Here is a 17,523-nt window from a genome sequence, read left to right as displayed (position 1 = left end):
AATAAATAAATAAATAAATAAATAAATAAATAAATAAATAAATAAATAAAAAGTAAAAATAGAAAAAGCCAATACCACCAGAATGGAAAATACATTAAATCTAACAACATTTCAATACAGGCATATTAACTGAACATTTCTTTTCATAGGCACTTAATACCTAAGCAGAAAGTCAGCTTCATATAATGACAAAACCATACAGACATTTGTACCTATTTGTACCGACTTACCTTATTATTGCAAACATGGAATTGAAGTTCTTACATTCTCGACAATGAAGTGCAATTTTAATAAAATGCTTAATAATCTTCATTCGTTTGAGCTGATTTGCTTCAGTTAAAATTTCTGAGGCAACCCAGAATGTCTCTTGGTTTACAATGTCCTCAAACCTCTTCAAGTGAGTATTTCCCGTTTTGGAATTTAACTTAAAAAGGTCATCGATGTACTCAGTCGGCTCAATATTACGAAACAAATCAAAGTCCCTCATTGACAGCTGGGTGGCCACCTCAATGGTACTGAGCTGCAGCATGGATAGCTGGCTTTCTTTAACCAGTTCTTGAGCATCTTCATCTGAACATAAGGTTTCTGTTTCCATGTTATTTTTTAAATAATACCTAAATGGAAAAATTTTTTTAAATAAATGTATTTGTAAATATGATTAAGAGTGAGCACTTTTCCTCTTTTTTGTTGTTGTAAAATATCATTTTATTGTTAATAACTTTTAGCCAAAAATATTCATTTACAGGTAAAATGAAAAATTAACATTTTAAATGAGAAGAATTTTTGAGAAGTCTGTCTCTTATTCCACCAACCGGCATCTATTAAAGAGTAAATATAATGTTATGTCATGAACTTAATCATTTTAGAAACTATCTATGAGGTACTATTTTAGGTACTGGCCTTGCCCTCGTAAAGCTTTTATTTTACTGTTTTATCTGACAGATGGTTGGTACTATGTAAGTATTTGTTTATGAACAGCATGAATTCTAATTAAGGCAAAATAAATTCCTGAATCAAGATGGTTAAAAATCTCTATTCAGAAGTTACTACATTCATTTCCTTTTTAAATAAATTTCCAAGTGAAGCAAGAAGAATGAAATCTACAAAGGAGGGGAAACACTTCCACTAATGGTTTCTCCCTTGTTAAATACAAAACCTCATTCCAGCAAGTGGCACTGATCAGTAACCATACACTAAGACCTATATTTTGCTTTCTTCTCTTTAGATCAACAATTCTACAGCACTTAAAAGCTAAGAGACAGGAGACATCTTGTGAAGGGATGTTACTAAGGAAAAGAGGTAATGTATCACATGCTTTTACTTCATTCTTTTCTAATAATCCAACTTGATTTAAGCCTAAGTTTGTATCCATCTATCCGTCTATTTTTTACTGTCAAGAAACTCTTTTTTCTGCTTTTAGACTGTTCATACGCCTAAGACAATGCCATAAAAAATAGTGTTGAAACTCATTATGCTATATGTAATAATGTCGATAAGGTATGGTAGACCTAGTAACTCACTTAATCCTTATAACATTCCCATGAGGTATATTCTATTATTATTATCCTCATTTTATGGATGAGGAAATTCAGGCAGAGAAGCTACATAACTTGCTCAAGGTCACATAGCCAGAGCTGGGATTTGAATGTGGGCAGTCTGAATCCAGGGTCTATGTTCTTAACCACTACGTACAGCCAGCAAAACAGAGTTAACTCATTCTCATTTCACAGCAACCATGGCATGCAGTCACTGTGAGCTTTCTAAGGATCTTGTTCTACATATGAAACTGGGTTACCAAAAAGATTATTCTCAGAGCGGTTGGGCGCAGTGGATCACGCTTGTAATGCCAGCACTTTGGGAGGCGAGGCAGGCAGATCACTTGAGGTAAGGAGTTTGAGACCAGCCTGGCCAACATGGTGAAACCTCGTCCCTACTAAAAACACAAAAATTAGCCAGGCATGGTGGCATGTGCCTGTAGTCCCAGGTACTCAGAAGGCTAAGGCAGAAGAACCGTTTGAACCTGGGAGGTGGAGGTTGCAGAGAGCTGAGATCATGCCACTGCACTCCAGCCTGGGCGACAGAGGGAGACTCCATCTCAAAAAAAAAAAAAAAAAAAAAAAAAAAAAAGATTATTACCAGAGTAAGGAACAAATGTACTACAGAAATAATCTAGTTTATTAAATAATTTTCAGAACACATTTTAAAAATTTAAAAATTTTCCTGCATATTCATAAAAGGAAAACTACTTAGAAAAAGAACTGTGAAAACCATGGCTTCTTTTGCCAAAGTACATACCAGCCACATTAAAAATACATTCATTCAGATATATATGAAGATCTGTATCATTCAGTTTCCTCTATAAGAAACAGGAACTAGATTATATCAGTGGTTCTAAGAGTTTATTTTAGCAGGAGTGATAAGATATTTTATCAAGCTGTCTTCTAGAGTGAATTTAGCAGCACTAAAACATGATGATGTTTCTACTTACAACATCTGTTTTAACAGGAAATCGTCAAAAGCACATCTACAAATAAGCACATCCACTAATAAGCTTATTCACCTTCCATTGAGTTGAATTCTATCAGCTAATTTGGAGAACTGATCTGGAAGTCTTCTCTGTTTTATGACACCCTCAGGAGTAACAGAAACTTCACAGAGAGAGTATGTGTCGGATGCACCGGTCAAACCAAATTCATGAACGGCATGACAAACTACTTCTTTAGCTGTAGTGTCTTTACTGATGATAATGTAGCAACTTTGCTGATCCACTTTGAAAACTCTTATAACTTGATCAGGAATATCTACATAAATAGAAAGATATGCCTTGTTATTTTTTTTTAAAATTACTTTTAAACCCTTCAAAAAACAATGTGAAACACAATGATCCCTCTGAACACTGAAATATACATTTCTATTTCACAATATTAACAGAAGTCACTGTTGCATTTATTGATAAATATATCTTTTTTTTTTTTTCAGATAGCAAATCATTGATAGAAAAACCCAAAGACAAACCTTGGGCTCATACTATATATATGATTTGGAAGCCAGAATTTTTTTCATTTAATAGCTTATAAAACATTTTAATGTCATTATATTATTCTACAAAACTATTTTTAATGAAGACATAGTACTCCATAATATATATTTTACCTATTTCAATTATCCAAATCCTTAATGACATTTAGACTGCTTACCACTTTCTATTATTATGCCCATTATCCCCTGTCAAAAGTAAGCAAGCCTCTGCAGGCAACCTAATTACTTCCTCAGTGAAAATTCTCAAAAACAGAACTCCTGAGTTAGAAGGTATACATAGTTTTAAGGTTTCTGAAATATACTGCCAAACTGTTCTCCACAGATTATAATATTTTATAATCCTAGAGTGTAAGGGAACAAATTTGGTCACATCCTTAAAAAAACTGTGTATTAATGTTTTGTTTTGCTTTCCCATTTCATAAACCTTATTCTTTTCCTCCCTCTAAAAATGATATCGTTATTTTTTCATTTCTTTGGTTACTGGTAAGACTCAGTAACTGATAATGGTTTAATGAACCATTATTTATTTTTAAAAATACTTTTTGGTATCCTTTATGTTTTTTTTCCTAATGTACTGTAGTAAATAACAACACTTAGTCAACTATGAAGTGGAAAATGCTTAGTTTCTATATTTCATTTATTTTTAACACAGGAAAATTTTAAATGCTCACCTGGTGAAATCTTAGTCTTTGCCCTTGTAACTTCTGCTCTTAGTAGAAAAATTTGAGACAATGTTTATATGATAAGCACATGTAAAAAATTAATATTCCACCCCCCCTTTGTTCTATCTTATTTCTTTTTGTCATTATAGAACTCTGAACCAATGTTCAACATGATAAGCTAATATTTAATATAATTAAATGTAAGTGAAAAGTGACTTTATAGCATGAACAAATGCTAAAAATTTTCCCAATGACAATAAATTACTGTTGCAAAAGTTCCCTTTTTTAAAAATTAGGAATACAGGCTGGGCATGACTCACACCTATAATCCCAGGACTTTGGGAAGCTGAGACTGGAGGATCACTTGAACTCAGGATTTTGAGACCAGCCTGGATATATAGCAAGACTTTGTCTCTATAAAAACTTTTTAAAAATTAGCTGGCTGTGGTGGCACATTCTTGTAGTTCCAGCTACTCGGGAGGCGGAAGTGGGAGAATCACTTGAGCCTGGGAAGTTGAAGCTGCAGTGAACTGAGATCATGCCACTGCACTCCACTCTGAGTAACAGAGCAAGACCCAGTCTCAAAAGAGAAAAAAAAAATCAGGGAATATATATTACTGTGGCTTTTTTTGTTTTTTGTTTTTCCTGAGACGGAGTCTTGCTCTGTCACCCAGGCTGGAGTGCTGTGGCCCGATCTCAGCTCAATGCAAGCTCCGCCTCCTGGGTTCACGCCATTCTCCTGCCTCAGCCTCCCAGTAGCTGGGACTACAGGCACCCGCCACCTCGCCCGGCTAGTTTTTTTTTTGTAGTTTTTAGTAGAGACGGGGTTTCACCATGTTAGCCAGGATGGTCTCGATCTCCTGACCTTGTGATCCGCCCGTCTCAGCCTCCCAAAGTGCTGGGATTACAGGCTTGAGCCACCGTGCCCGGCCTACTGTGGCTTTTTTGTATGTGTGTGATGACTGCAGTGGGGGCAGGGTGGAAGATTTTGGGGGCTCAAGTAATTATACAGTTTGTCCAACATCACCTTCTTAGCATCATGGACACTGTTAACCTTTAGAAGAAAAAAAAAAAAATTACAAATCTCAGAATGTCCTGAGGTATAATCCCTGGTATAAAAGGGAGAAATGGAACAGATACAGATATGGCAGGAAATATTTTCATAAAATAATTTTTTTGGTCCTCTTGAGACTGAGGACCAAAAAAAAAAAAAAAAAGACTTGCTCTGAGGACTGAAAGATTCAACTGAATATACATGAATATAATTCCAGGGACAAGCGGTCTTAGCCAACATATGTTGAATGTTCTGGGTCCTGTCAAGTTGAAAGTAGAATACTTCATCCACTCAGGTTCCTTCTGTAACAAGGATGCATCAAACTCTCTTTCCTCAATGTATTAAGAAATCTGAGTTATCAAATGCACCTTGTTCAGATTTCATTCTGATGAGCCAATCCTTAGTAGGCTGCTGACATCATCAGGTTTTTAAACCTACAAGGTGGGACTGTTTCAAGATTCACCAAAATCAGAGATACTTCTTGAAATGGTTTGGCTGTGTCCCCAACCAAATCTCATCTTGAATTGTTAACTCCCACAATTCCCACATGTCATGGGAGGGAGCCAGTGGGAGGTAACTGAATCATGGGGGCGAGTCTTTCTCATGCTGTTCTCACAATAGTGAATAAGTCTCATGAGATCTGATGGTTTTAAAAAGAGGAGTTCCCCTGCACAAACTTTCTTTGCCTGCTGTCATCCAAGATGTGACTTGCTCCTCCTTGCTTTCTGCCATGATTGTGAGGCTTCCCCGGCCACGTGGAACCGTTAAGTGCATTAAACCTCTTTCCTTTGTAAATTGCCCAGTCATGGGTATGTCTTTATCAGCAGCATGAAAACGGACTAATAACTTCTCTACCCTGTGCTAGAAGATTATTGCAAACAAATGGACATTTCAATTTGCCAAGAGAAATATACTAAACAAATGGGTTTCCACTATCTTTTTAAGTCCATGAAAAAGGAACAAACAATATACTGTTATTACCCGTACTGTTGCTACCCTCTTCATAAAAGCAGGTCCCAGCCATCCTGGGCTCCAGAATTGAATCATTTTACTAGATCTTTGGGGGCTGAGCCTTAGCCAGTGGTACTGACTGACCTTGAGGGAATGGGGAGATGTTCTGATACCTTTTATTATTTTCTTCAGAGAAATTTATTCACAAAGACAGGGTGGGAATTTGTATACATTTCATGTTCTCTTCCCTTGCTGCTAATATATTGTAACATCTTCTGGGAAGGAGCACACAACTGTGTATCTTGCTGCATAGTGTTAAAAAGTCATACTTTGTTAAAGTGATTTGTCCATGTGAAGGACAAATTGTTATCACATAAGAGTGATTCAGGTATCACAAATGGATACCTTTAGAACAGATTCATAAATGGGATTATTTAAAGGGTATCCCTTAATCCAAACTCTGGTGAAACTGCCAAGGTAACAAATGTCAACTTGGAAAAGTGATGGAGAGCCATCAGAGGAAAAACTTTCTCTGCGTTAATATTAATGACAGTGTAAACCTGTATTTTAGAATTGTTACATATATATTATATAATACTCTTTACAAACATGTTTCTTGTTAGTAGGAAAACAACATACATGCCAAGTACAGTATTTGGCATGCAGCACTCAAATGTTAATCGCTTAGATGGTCAATATGTTCCAATAAAGTTGAATCAAAAGGGGAAAAATGATCCAATCATTTCAAATTTTAGGCACAAAGCTAAAATGTACAAAAAAATACAGTACAATTTTAAAAGCAAAACAGACATTTAAAAAGAATCTTGGAAGCCAGGGGCAGTGGTTCATGCTTATAATTCTAGCACTTTGCGGGGCTGAGGTGAGCAGACCACTTGAGCCCAGGAGATCAAAACCAGCCTGGGGAACATGGAGAAGCCCTGCCTCCACAAAAATTACAAATGTTATCTGGGCGTGGTGGTGTGTGCCTATAGGCCCAGCTACTCGGGAGTCTGAGGTGGGAGGATCACTTGAGCCCAGGAGGTAGAGGTTGCAGTGAGCCGAGATCACACTACTGCAGTCCAGGCTGGGTGACAGAGAGAGACTCTGTCAAAAAAAAAAAAAATTCTTGGAGGATCAAGATTCATAGTTCATGTTTAGAAATCTTATGTAATAGGTAAATAAATTTAATAGAAACCTAAGATATCTAGACTTTCAGCCATAGATGAAATTTCTAGAGAGCTAACTTATAAATCTTATAGCAGTAAAATTAAAAAATGAATACTTGAAGGATGTACGTACTGACTCTGAGATTACACTAAAAATGGGAGAACTTTTAGGTATTTAAGATGATCTTTAAAAAGAAAAAAAAAGACTGACTTTTCATTCTGCTTTAAATTGTTAATTGATGAATAAATATTTATGAAGTGCCTGTTAAGTGTCAACAGGGTTCCAGGTGATGAAGATACAGTGGTAAGTGAGACACATAAAGCCTCTACTCTCAGGGAATTTACTTACATTCAAGTGAGTAAACATGAGCTCAAGGACAGACAAGACATCAAGTAAGGAAGAAAATTCATATAGTGAAAAGCATCACACAAAAAAACAAAGGGTAGTGGTATACTAAGGATTGAAAAAATTGTTCTGTAAAGAGCCAGATAGTAAACATTTTAAGTTTTGCAGGTCAAGGGGCAAAACACGTATTTTTTAGGCACTTATATAATGAGAAAGAAAACACATTCCCACAAAATAGTTTTTCAAAACTCAACATATAATAATGCATACATAAAACAGGTAAAGATACGTGAACACAAAGATTAGGCAATACTATAAGTGTCTACTAACAGGGACTGGTCAAAAAAATTGTTAGCTGTTTAAAAATTTGTGGTAGAACAACACATCTTGAAACAGAAAAGTGTTCAAAGGCATATTGCTAAAGTGAAACAGTTAAGTGGAAGAAAAGTAAAACATCTCATTTGGGGTACAAGCAATGGCACACACATTTTATGTGCAATGAAATTTCTGGAAGGATATATAAGTAAATTAAGAACTAAATTCTGGGGGAGTGGTGACTTTTATATTCTATCTTATCCTGGCAGTTTAATTTTTTAAAAGCTATGATTGTGTTCCTTTATAATTAAAAACTAATAAAAATAAGAAATTTTCAATGAAGAAAAGTTTACTATATGAAATAAATCAAGTAAGGGTTCATGCTATTAAGTGAAAAGAAGTAAGCTGTAAGTTCTACATGCAGATCTAGAAAAAAAAATTCCTAGGCCCGGCGCGGTGGCTCAAGCCTGTAATCCCAGCACTTTGGGAGGCCGAGACGGGCGGATCACGAGGTCAGGAGATTGAGACCATCCTGGCTAACACGGTGAAACCCCGTCTCTACTAAAAAATACAAAAAACTAGCCGGGCGACGAGGCGGGCGCCTGTAGTCCCAGCTACTCGGGAGGCTGAGACAGGAGAATGGCGTAAACCCGGGAGGCGGAGCTTGCAGTGAGCTGAGATCCAGCCACTGCACTCCAGCCTGGGCGACAGAGCGAGACTCCGTCTCAAAAAAAAAAAAAAAGAAAAAAAATTCCTTTTTGAATTCCTTTTAGCCACACACTCCTAATTTTTTTTACGACTCATCTTGTATTGAGTCAGAAATCCCAAAGAACATTTCAGAAGTTACAGAATAATAGCATGTATACTGATTCTATCCAAACATAAAAACATACATATATTTAAAAAAATAACTAAAAGGATATATGCCAGCTAATACTGGCTACCTTCTAAGTGGAAAGAAAAGTTCTGCTTACTACTTCATTCAATTCTGTATCATTGGACTTTTAAAAAATAGCAAAATAATACATACAAACAAGGGCAACAGAATACCATAGTCTTTAAGATACTTACAATAAAAACCAACAGCTGTATGCAGCAAAAATAAAGCAAAATCAAAGTAAGCAATCAGAAACAAACTTACAGTTCTGTAGCTTTGCCCCCACTTTCATTCTGATCTAGTAATAACTTTGAAAATGCAGGATAAATATAGGTAAGCTCAAGACTGATAAACATTAATCAAACTTGGCTGTTACATGTGTCTTATAATATACATATGTGATGTACATGGCTCATTTAAATTTTTGTGTTGTATAAATTACATAAGAAGCGGAATTTGGAATTAACTGGGAATTGATGTTTTCTTCAATCCAAATATAAAAAATATCCATCACTAGATAAAAAACTTTTCACAAAAGTACATATTTGGGGGTTTAAAAATATAAGTTAAATACCTATCATATATGTGTTCACATTACTGGTACAAGCACATGCTGCAGACTGAGACATATCAGATGTTCTCTGAACAGGTTTTAAAAAGGCATCTTCATCTTTAGTCCTTTTAACATGTTCTCAAGGAGAGAATTATGTAATCAACCTGAAATCAAGTTGAGTAACACACCTTCTCTTTAGAGGTCTGAATTTCAGCTCCATAGGGACTTAGTTTCTAAAACATAATAATTTCAACCTCTTCTCTTTGTTCCCCCAGCTAAATCTCCAACTTCTCTCTCGCCTCTTCCTACAACCCTATCCCTTATTCCCTCAGCCCCACATCCTACATATACCTATGGCAAACATACAGCCATATAAACTATTAAAACTACAAATCGTAAGATCCCTAATACTTGTTTTATGAAAGCATATATTTAATTTGTGCTTTGGAAGTGTGAAAACACTTTATTTTTGGATATTCTATGTAGTGTGAAAAGCACTGCTGTAGAACACACACACAGAGACATAGAAGTAAATTCCCATCCTGCCACATAGCAAACAATAGGAGACTGACTCTGTGGCAGAAGGAGGTCGGTTTCCCAGATGAAGTAACACTTGAGTTCAGCACTGACAAATAAAAAGGTTCACTGGACATGCAAGGAGAGGGCCATGGGTGGCAAACACAGGCAAAGAAAGGGCATTCTGAAAGTTCATGCCATACCCAGGAAGGAAGGATGAAGTAATAGTGGGGAGAGAATGACAGAACAGGAGGCTACAAAGGGGGTTCAGGGCAGCAACACTTCTTCACCCTGGTGGTGACATTTCTTTTATGTACCAAGAACTGAATCCAGTTTGCAGTTTTCTTACCTCTGTGATGTCTTAGTGCTTGCTTTACCCTTTCCAGTAAATAGTTTAATTAACTTTATACCTTGGTAACAATCTTCACATTAACTTCGGATCAAGTAACTGGAGTATTTTCTGTCTCATGAATGACACTTCACTAACATAAAAATCACTACAAATGTCTTAGGAAAGTAATGACTCATTAAATCTTTGTTCTAAAAAGAACACTGGCAGCCATGTAGAGTGTGATGTGTCAGAACATGTTATTGGGTTTAATAATCTCTCTAGTGGTTAAGTGGCAACTGAAATATAAAGGAAGAAACCATGTGCAGAATGACTTTCACTAAACTGTTACTATGTTATGTCCTGAGGTTTTTACTGAAGTTGCTATAATAAAACATGAATTTTACTACAGCACTTATATTTCCATCTAATACCAAGATGGAACTGAGTTTCCTCCCTTTTTACACTAGTTGCTAGGAACTTTAGAGTCAGAACTGAAGGTGAATCAGAACTATGCTTCTTTTGGTAGAAGCATTTTTTTCTCCCACCTTTCCTTGGACTCAATTATATGTTTCAGTGCTTAATTGTATGTGCTTTCTATTGAAAACCATGTCAAATCCTTTAAGTGATGGATATATAATTATTCAAGTTGAAGGTTTTCTTCTTTGTAACAAAATTTTAGATTATATAATTGTGACAATTTTTGCCTCACGACATGAATAGATGCAAAAATAATAACTTGACATTCCACACTGAACACTGAAAGTACAAACAACAATGAAAATTATGCTATAATGCTCTGATAACAATACATGACAAATACAACAACTTTAGCTTCAGGTGTTTGAGAAAAAATCTGCTTTTAGAAAATTACGAACACTTTTCTGATAGAAAAAGGTGAGGCCACTTAGATTAAAATAATCTGCCTTATTCTTTCCCACACCCTGGGTAAGACGTATCTTGGCTGAGAAGGGTCTCTGTTTTCACTCTACTGCTTAGATTAGGATTACTGAAAGATACCTAATTCTGTGGTTAGAGGTAGTCTCTCTCTTTTTTTTTTTTTTTGAGACGGAGTCTCGCTCTGTCACCCAGGCTGGAGTACAGTGGCGTGATCTCGGCTCACTGCAAGCTCTGCATCCCAGGTTCACACCATCCTCCTGCCTCGGCCTCCCGAGTAGCTGGGACTACAGTCACCTGCCACCACGCCTGGCTAATTTTTTGAATTTTTAGTAGAGATGGTGTTTCACTGTATTAGCCAGGATGGTCTCAATCTACTGACCTCGTGATCCGCCTGCCTCAGCCTCCTAAAGTGCTGGGATTACAGGCATGAGCCACCGCGTCTGGCCAGAGGTAGTCTCTTTTTCATGTACTTCTGTTCTATTTTAGAGGATGTACCATTCAAATTAACAGAACAAGACAATCTCCCTTTAGCTTTTTGCATCAAGTCATAATCTAGAGTTAAGAGGGCTGCAAGTAACTCTAGTATTTGCTGCACAAGGCTTAACCATCTATTTGTTCATTTGGTACCAATATGGCAATACAAAATCACATATGAAAATTACCTGAAGGATTGGAAAAATCCAACATACTGGTGGTAGGCTGCAGGAGATCAGGGCTGCTGGATGAGAGTGTTCCAGGGATGGGCATTATAGCCAGACTATGCCTACAGTGCCTTGTTCCCACAATGCTGTCATCTTGTGATTGGCTTAGGCCTCCATCACTTCAAAAGAATGTCATATATCACTTTAAAGTATTTGAGAGTACTTAAGTAGTAAACATTTCTGTTCCCCATGCACTAAGGCACAACAGAACAAAATCAAAGAGGTGATTTAAACAATTGAAATACTACAGCAATTTTTAAAAGACAATTGTAATGATAAAAACGGCACTAATATTTTTAACAATTACATTAAAATAAAATCTAACTTATACCTCTAAGTAATTCTACTACATCCTAATTAAATTGTCTTATTTAGTGTCTCCCAATTTGGGTGAAGAAACGGAACCTGAGTATTTAGGCAACCCTTCAAATTTGCCACTTTTAGTGGACACTAATATATGTATCCAAAAATGCACAGCCACACCATAGCAAGGTGTTCTCTTTCTCTTTCCCTTTCTCCAGAAAATCTCTGTGATCCTCTAGGAAAAAGAGGGAGTCTACATTCGAATCAAAAAATATGGCAGGTAGTAGATAATAATGGGGCCAAGGTCAAGTGACAAAGAGTGGTCTTTAAACACTGGACCAGAAAAAAAAAATAGAATTATGAAAATTACAGTCTCTAAAGTTCATTCTAAGGGTACATTATTTCTTATTTAATCTCTCAAGTCTAATTATTTAAGCAAACAAAATATTCTTCCTTTTAAATATTTTAGAAATGTGACACAGACAACTTCTACATCTACCTAAGAGAAAAAATAAAAACAAAGAAACAAACACTGTCACTTAGGTTTTAGATACCCCCAGATTTTAGCTTACTTTTAAGCAAAACTGTCCTACAAAAACGTAAGATAGCAGTGAAAAAAATTTCCATCAACATCAATAACCAAAAACTGCTTCTAAGGGTTGTACTTATGTTAAAACCAATGCTGTTACTATTAATTCTTGTCTATATTTTATCAAATGCAGCATTCTGCCTAGTACTTGCTATGCATACAAACAGAAGTATCACAGAATACTTACCTATTATCATGAAAAAGATTAAGGTAGAGTATTACAAATGAATACTATTTATTAGTTATTATAAATAAATAACATTTAAATTATGTTAGATGTAAAATATAGGAACTTAGGTAGATTAGAAAACTATGCAAGATGGAGAGTTAAGACTATTAAACTGCTAAAGGACTGTTAATAGTCAGACATGAAAGAGAGGGCCAGGATATGACAGAGCTGAAGAGTCAGAGAAAAGCAAAGAGACATGGAAGAAAGCAAAGATTAGTGTTTCAAGGGCAAGTTTTGATGTCAGGCAGCCCTGAGCTACTAGCTGCCTGACTCAGGCAAATTTCGTTATCTTTCTAAACTTTGGTTTTCTCATCTGTTAATGTGAGCAATACTATCTCCCCCAGGAATACTGAAAAATTAGGTAATACAGGCGAATGTTTTGGTGCAAAGGAAAACAGGACTTTAAGAATGGACTTACTTTTACAAAAATTAAAATGAGAACAGGGCTGGGCACGTTGGCTCACACCTTTAATCCCAGCACTTTGGGTGGCGGAAGTGGGTGAATCACCTGAGTCAGGAGTTTAAGACCAGCCTGGCCAACATGGCAAAACCCCATCTCTACTAAAAATACTAAAATTAGCCAGGAGTGGGGTGGCGCGTGCCTGTAATCCCAGCTACTCGGGAGGCTGAGGCAGAAGAATCACTTGAACCCGGGAGGCGGAGGTTGCAGAGAGCTGAGATCACGCCATTCCACTCCAGCCTGGGCAACAGAGCAAGACTCCGTATCAAAAAAAAAAAAAAAAGTAATAATAATAATAAAATAAAATAAAATAAGAATAGTACAAACCCAGAAGGGAGAATTATTTATTTTACTCAATTTATATTAAAAAGTAGAGGTAGGTCCGAGTAAAGGTACTATAGAAACAGGTAGTGCTTTCCTGTGGCGAGAATTTGACAGATAAAGCTAAGGAGATATCTCATTTGATAAATAATTTGCATTTACCCTAAATAGGCTCCTTATAATTTGGTTTGCATTCCTAAAGATCAGAGTTAAATGTTCTAAGGTTAGGTAAGAGAAAATAAGAGGAAAAAGCACTTTCAAAGGTATTTAAATTATATAGAAAATAAAGATTTTTTTTTTTTAAAGTCTTTCTTTAATTGACTTTTGAAAAACAAACACATCAATTTTTGGACACAGAGGGTGTGATAACAATCCAAGGAAGCAAACCATTAAAGAGGCTGTCCAGTCCTACTACTAATAAAGTAGAAGCAACTTTAGCAACATTAAAAAGTTATAATTTTCTATTAAAGGGAATTAACCGCATCAGTGATTGCAGCAAGCTGGAATCACTATACAGATTAAGACGTACAGAAAATACAAAAAGTCCTTGTATCTCTTACTGATGCTATTTAACATCACTTCTGCTTTTGAATGCTCAATAGAGATAACATTGTGTAGCTATAAATATGTAAAGCTGGTTACAAAATTGTAGTAATTAAAGTGTGAGGTGCATAAATGAAAACTATACTGCTATGTACAATCCATGTTATGCCATGAATGAAACAGTATTTAGTTGGCAAAATTTCCATGCTTATTTGAAAGCTGAGTTGATAAAGCCCACTTGGCAAGTAATTGTATCATTCTTACCAAAACAGTTTCCTGAGAAGGTGATGCAGTAACAGAAGAAAATTGTTTAAAAAAATTTCTCAATACTTCCCCAACATTAAATTTACTTAGGATAAAAGTACTTGGTTTCATATTATGAAACTAAAAAGGCCACATAAATATCAGCAATATGTAAATAAAAAAGAATCCAATATTTAAAAAGCAAACAAAAAATATGTTGACAAGAAATGGGGAGGAAAAATACAATTCCTGTTAAGCAAGCAAGGCAATTTATTTCTGGGATTGTTACAATGAATAATACAGAGATGTTACTTAGGCAACTGTGATTTTAAAAACAAAATAAAAGCTGCATGATTTTTAAAAAAGAAAAACAGATTTCCTGAAATGTGAAGAATTCTTAGGTCAATAAAAACCATACTTCTGTCTTAACTTACAGATGTAATTCAAACTAGTAACATTTTTCACTTTAATTTTTAGGAACATTCTTTTAAAATTATATTATGATTTCTTTGGGATTTTGGAATTATCTATTCTTATCTCAAGTATTTGTTCTTTCCTTACATTCTTCCTTTTCTGTGACAACTCATCCTCTACTCTTACAGAATTGAGTGCTGCTAAAGGTAGAGAACAAGTTTCTGTTCTTGGTGCCTCTTCCAAAGAGGTCTGGCACGCAGGAGATGCTCAGAAATTGTGAAACTGAACTCATTAAACATTTTTTTCAATTAAAAAATAACAAATGTTCAAGAAGAAAACTTGTAAAACACAAAAAGAAAGCACAGAAGGGAAAAATTACCTATGAAACCATGCCTTCCAAAAACCACAATCAACATTATGATATTTTTCCTTCTAGTCATTTTTCTGATGTATAATACAATTTATTTAATCAATCCTTGCAGTTGGACATTTAGGGTGTTCCAATTCTGTTTTAGTATAGATAAAACAACTTACAGCATCTATATATAAATCTTCATCTAATTACTATTAGAAACAGAATTACTGAATCAAAGAATTTTGTCATTTTAAAATATTTACTGGCCGGGTGCGGTGGCTCAAACCTGTAATCCCAGCACTCTGGGAGGCTAAGGCAGGTGGATCACTTGAGGTCAGGAGTTCCAGACCAGCCTGGCCAACACGGTGAAACCCTGTCTCTACTAAAATTAAAATTTATTTATTTATGTATTTATTTATTTATTTTTATTTTTATTTTTGAGTTGGAGTTTCACTCTGTCGCCCAGGCTTAAGTGCAGTGGCATGACCTTGGCTTACCACAACCTCCGCCTCCCCGGGTTCAAGTGATTTCCCTGCCACAGCCTCCCGAGTAGCTGGGATTACAGGCATGTGCCACACCATGCCCAGCTAATTTTTGTAGTTCTCTTGCCTCAGCCTCCCAAGCAGCTGGGATTACAAGTGTGCGCCACTACGTCCAGCTAGTTTTTTATATTTTTGATAGAGATGGACTTTCACAATGTTGGTCAGGCTGGTCTCAATCTCCTGGCCTCAAGTGATCCCTCCATCCTGGCCTCCCAAAGTGCTGGGATAACAGGTGTGAGATAGCGTGTCCAGCCAGAATTTTGCCACTTTTAAAGCTTTTAATAAAAAGGCATCACTTTATATTGGCACACCAGTTTAAACTTCTATAAACTTATTACGTTATCAATTCTGTCCCTGATCATTCTTTTTGTCAGTCTGTGATGAAACAAACGGTGTCCAGGATTAAACTGTATATCCTGGATCAGTATCAATACAGAACATCTGAGTCATGTTTTCTGCCTATTTTTCCATTGAAGTTTTAGTGATTTTTTTCTCCTATTTGATTTCTGAGAGCTCTTTATATATAAAGGATAGTATACTTTTGTGTAGCAGAAGGAATTGTCTGAATTCACTTCAAGTGACTCAAGAAATATAAGATACATTCTCAAAAATGCAAAATGGCCAGTCTGAAAGGTAAGACAGCTCTCCCAACAAAACAGCCTCCAGAAACCTTTGACTTCCAAGATAACCTATTTTTTCTGTATTTATGTGGCTGAAATACTTTGCATTTTACTCCTTGGAAACATGTTTGGAAGGGACAGACAGGTTAATATAAACTTCTGCAGTGCAGCATTTTATTCATATTTATATTCATAACCAAGCGTTTTCTTGTTGACACAAAGCAAGAGATCCAATAATCCCTTCTGAGTTTAAGTAAAACTATTTTTACCAGAGAGTCCTCTTTTTTGGGTACCAATATAAAGTTATAATGCTTGAAAATATTCAAATGACTATTCCTGGTGACCTCAGTTCTACACCTCTTGCTGCAACCAAAGACAGAATTCAGGTATAGTAACTAATTCCCACACCTCTCACCAAAGGATAATATGGAGTTGAGATACTGATTAGCTGCCTACAACTTGAGTACAGCTGGTTAGAATGTGATAGTAACAAGTTGAAGACAGTTATAATTATAGTGTTGTCTGTCTTTAGATGATACATGTCACAACTGTGTCACTGGTCAAAATGAGACGCAGTTAATGGGAGAAAGATGTATTCCAGACAAAACCCATTAAGGTTTCTAGAAGTGGAACTCAGGGCATTACCCCCTGAGGAATTCTCCTCATGCATTCTTTTCTGCCTTCTGGATCCTCGGTCTTGTCCCTTTTCCACAGTGACTTCCAGTCATCCCCAACTGTCCCCGACCTCTTCAGTGTAGGCTGGCCCCTCTAACATTATCCTTACTCAATCCCCATTTGGGAGACCATGCATTTTTTTATAGTGTTCGCTACAGTACACTCAACATTCAAAAATTTTGGTATTTTAAAGTAATGATTTCTATAAGCCACTCAACCTCAAGGATAGAATGAGTAATGAACTTTTAGAAAAAGTTCAGGGTATTTTAATCCTCTGAGTTCCAAATTAGATGAGAAGCAAATGTGTTTCCCTGGCTGGAAATAAGAACTCAGGAAGATGAGCATTTCTGACTGGAAAATCTCTGAGATTTTTTAATTATTGAAAAAATATTTAAAAACAGCTATCACTAAAGATGAGAGCTGACACAATTCCAAGTTGCCTCCCAATTGTTCACTCTGCTATCACTGCTATATTATGCTGTATCCACAACCCCAAATCACTAACATGGCCATCAGAGAGGTCTTCCTAAAAGAACAAATTTTATCAAATCACATGTCTTCTTACGGCTCCCAGTCATGACATGATGAAGTCTATTATCTTTAGCATAATATTCAAGGTCCCTCATAGCCTACTTCTCTTGCTCCGGCTCTAGTTATATACATAGAAACACAATCTATCCAAACCTAACAAGTTTGTTCCTACCCCCACTTATCAACCTGTAATGTGAGAACTTTGCAATTTGCTTAGATTATCAACTCTTGAAGGATAAGAACTTTGGTCTATTTATCTTCCTGTCTCTGGCTTAGTATATAATAAATGT

The 17,523-nt window shown here is 36.0% G+C and overlaps 1 protein-coding gene across 3 annotated transcripts in view; it reads right to left on the bottom strand.

The window, feature by feature from the left end:
- RAPGEF6 (Rap guanine nucleotide exchange factor 6) overlaps positions 1-17,523 on the bottom strand; it is a 213,260-nt gene that overhangs the window by 38,572 nt on the left and 157,165 nt on the right. For all 3 annotated transcript variants that reach the window (XM_023196723.3, XM_023196720.3, XM_023196718.3), the window contains 3 exons: positions 11,370-11,527; positions 2,561-2,801; positions 231-614 (listed from right to left, as the gene is read on the bottom strand). In XM_023196723.3, the coding sequence (XP_023052491.2) occupies positions 231-614; positions 2,561-2,801; positions 11,370-11,527 (783 nt within the window). The remainder of the gene's footprint in view (positions 1-230; positions 615-2,560; positions 2,802-11,369; positions 11,528-17,523) is intronic.

Source organism: Piliocolobus tephrosceles, chromosome 4, assembly GCF_002776525.5.
Source record: "Piliocolobus tephrosceles isolate RC106 chromosome 4, ASM277652v3, whole genome shotgun sequence".
NCBI lineage: Eukaryota > Metazoa > Chordata > Mammalia > Primates > Cercopithecidae > Piliocolobus > Piliocolobus tephrosceles.
Note: the sequence above shows the minus strand (reverse complement) of the source record. Positions and strands in the feature narration are given on the sequence as shown.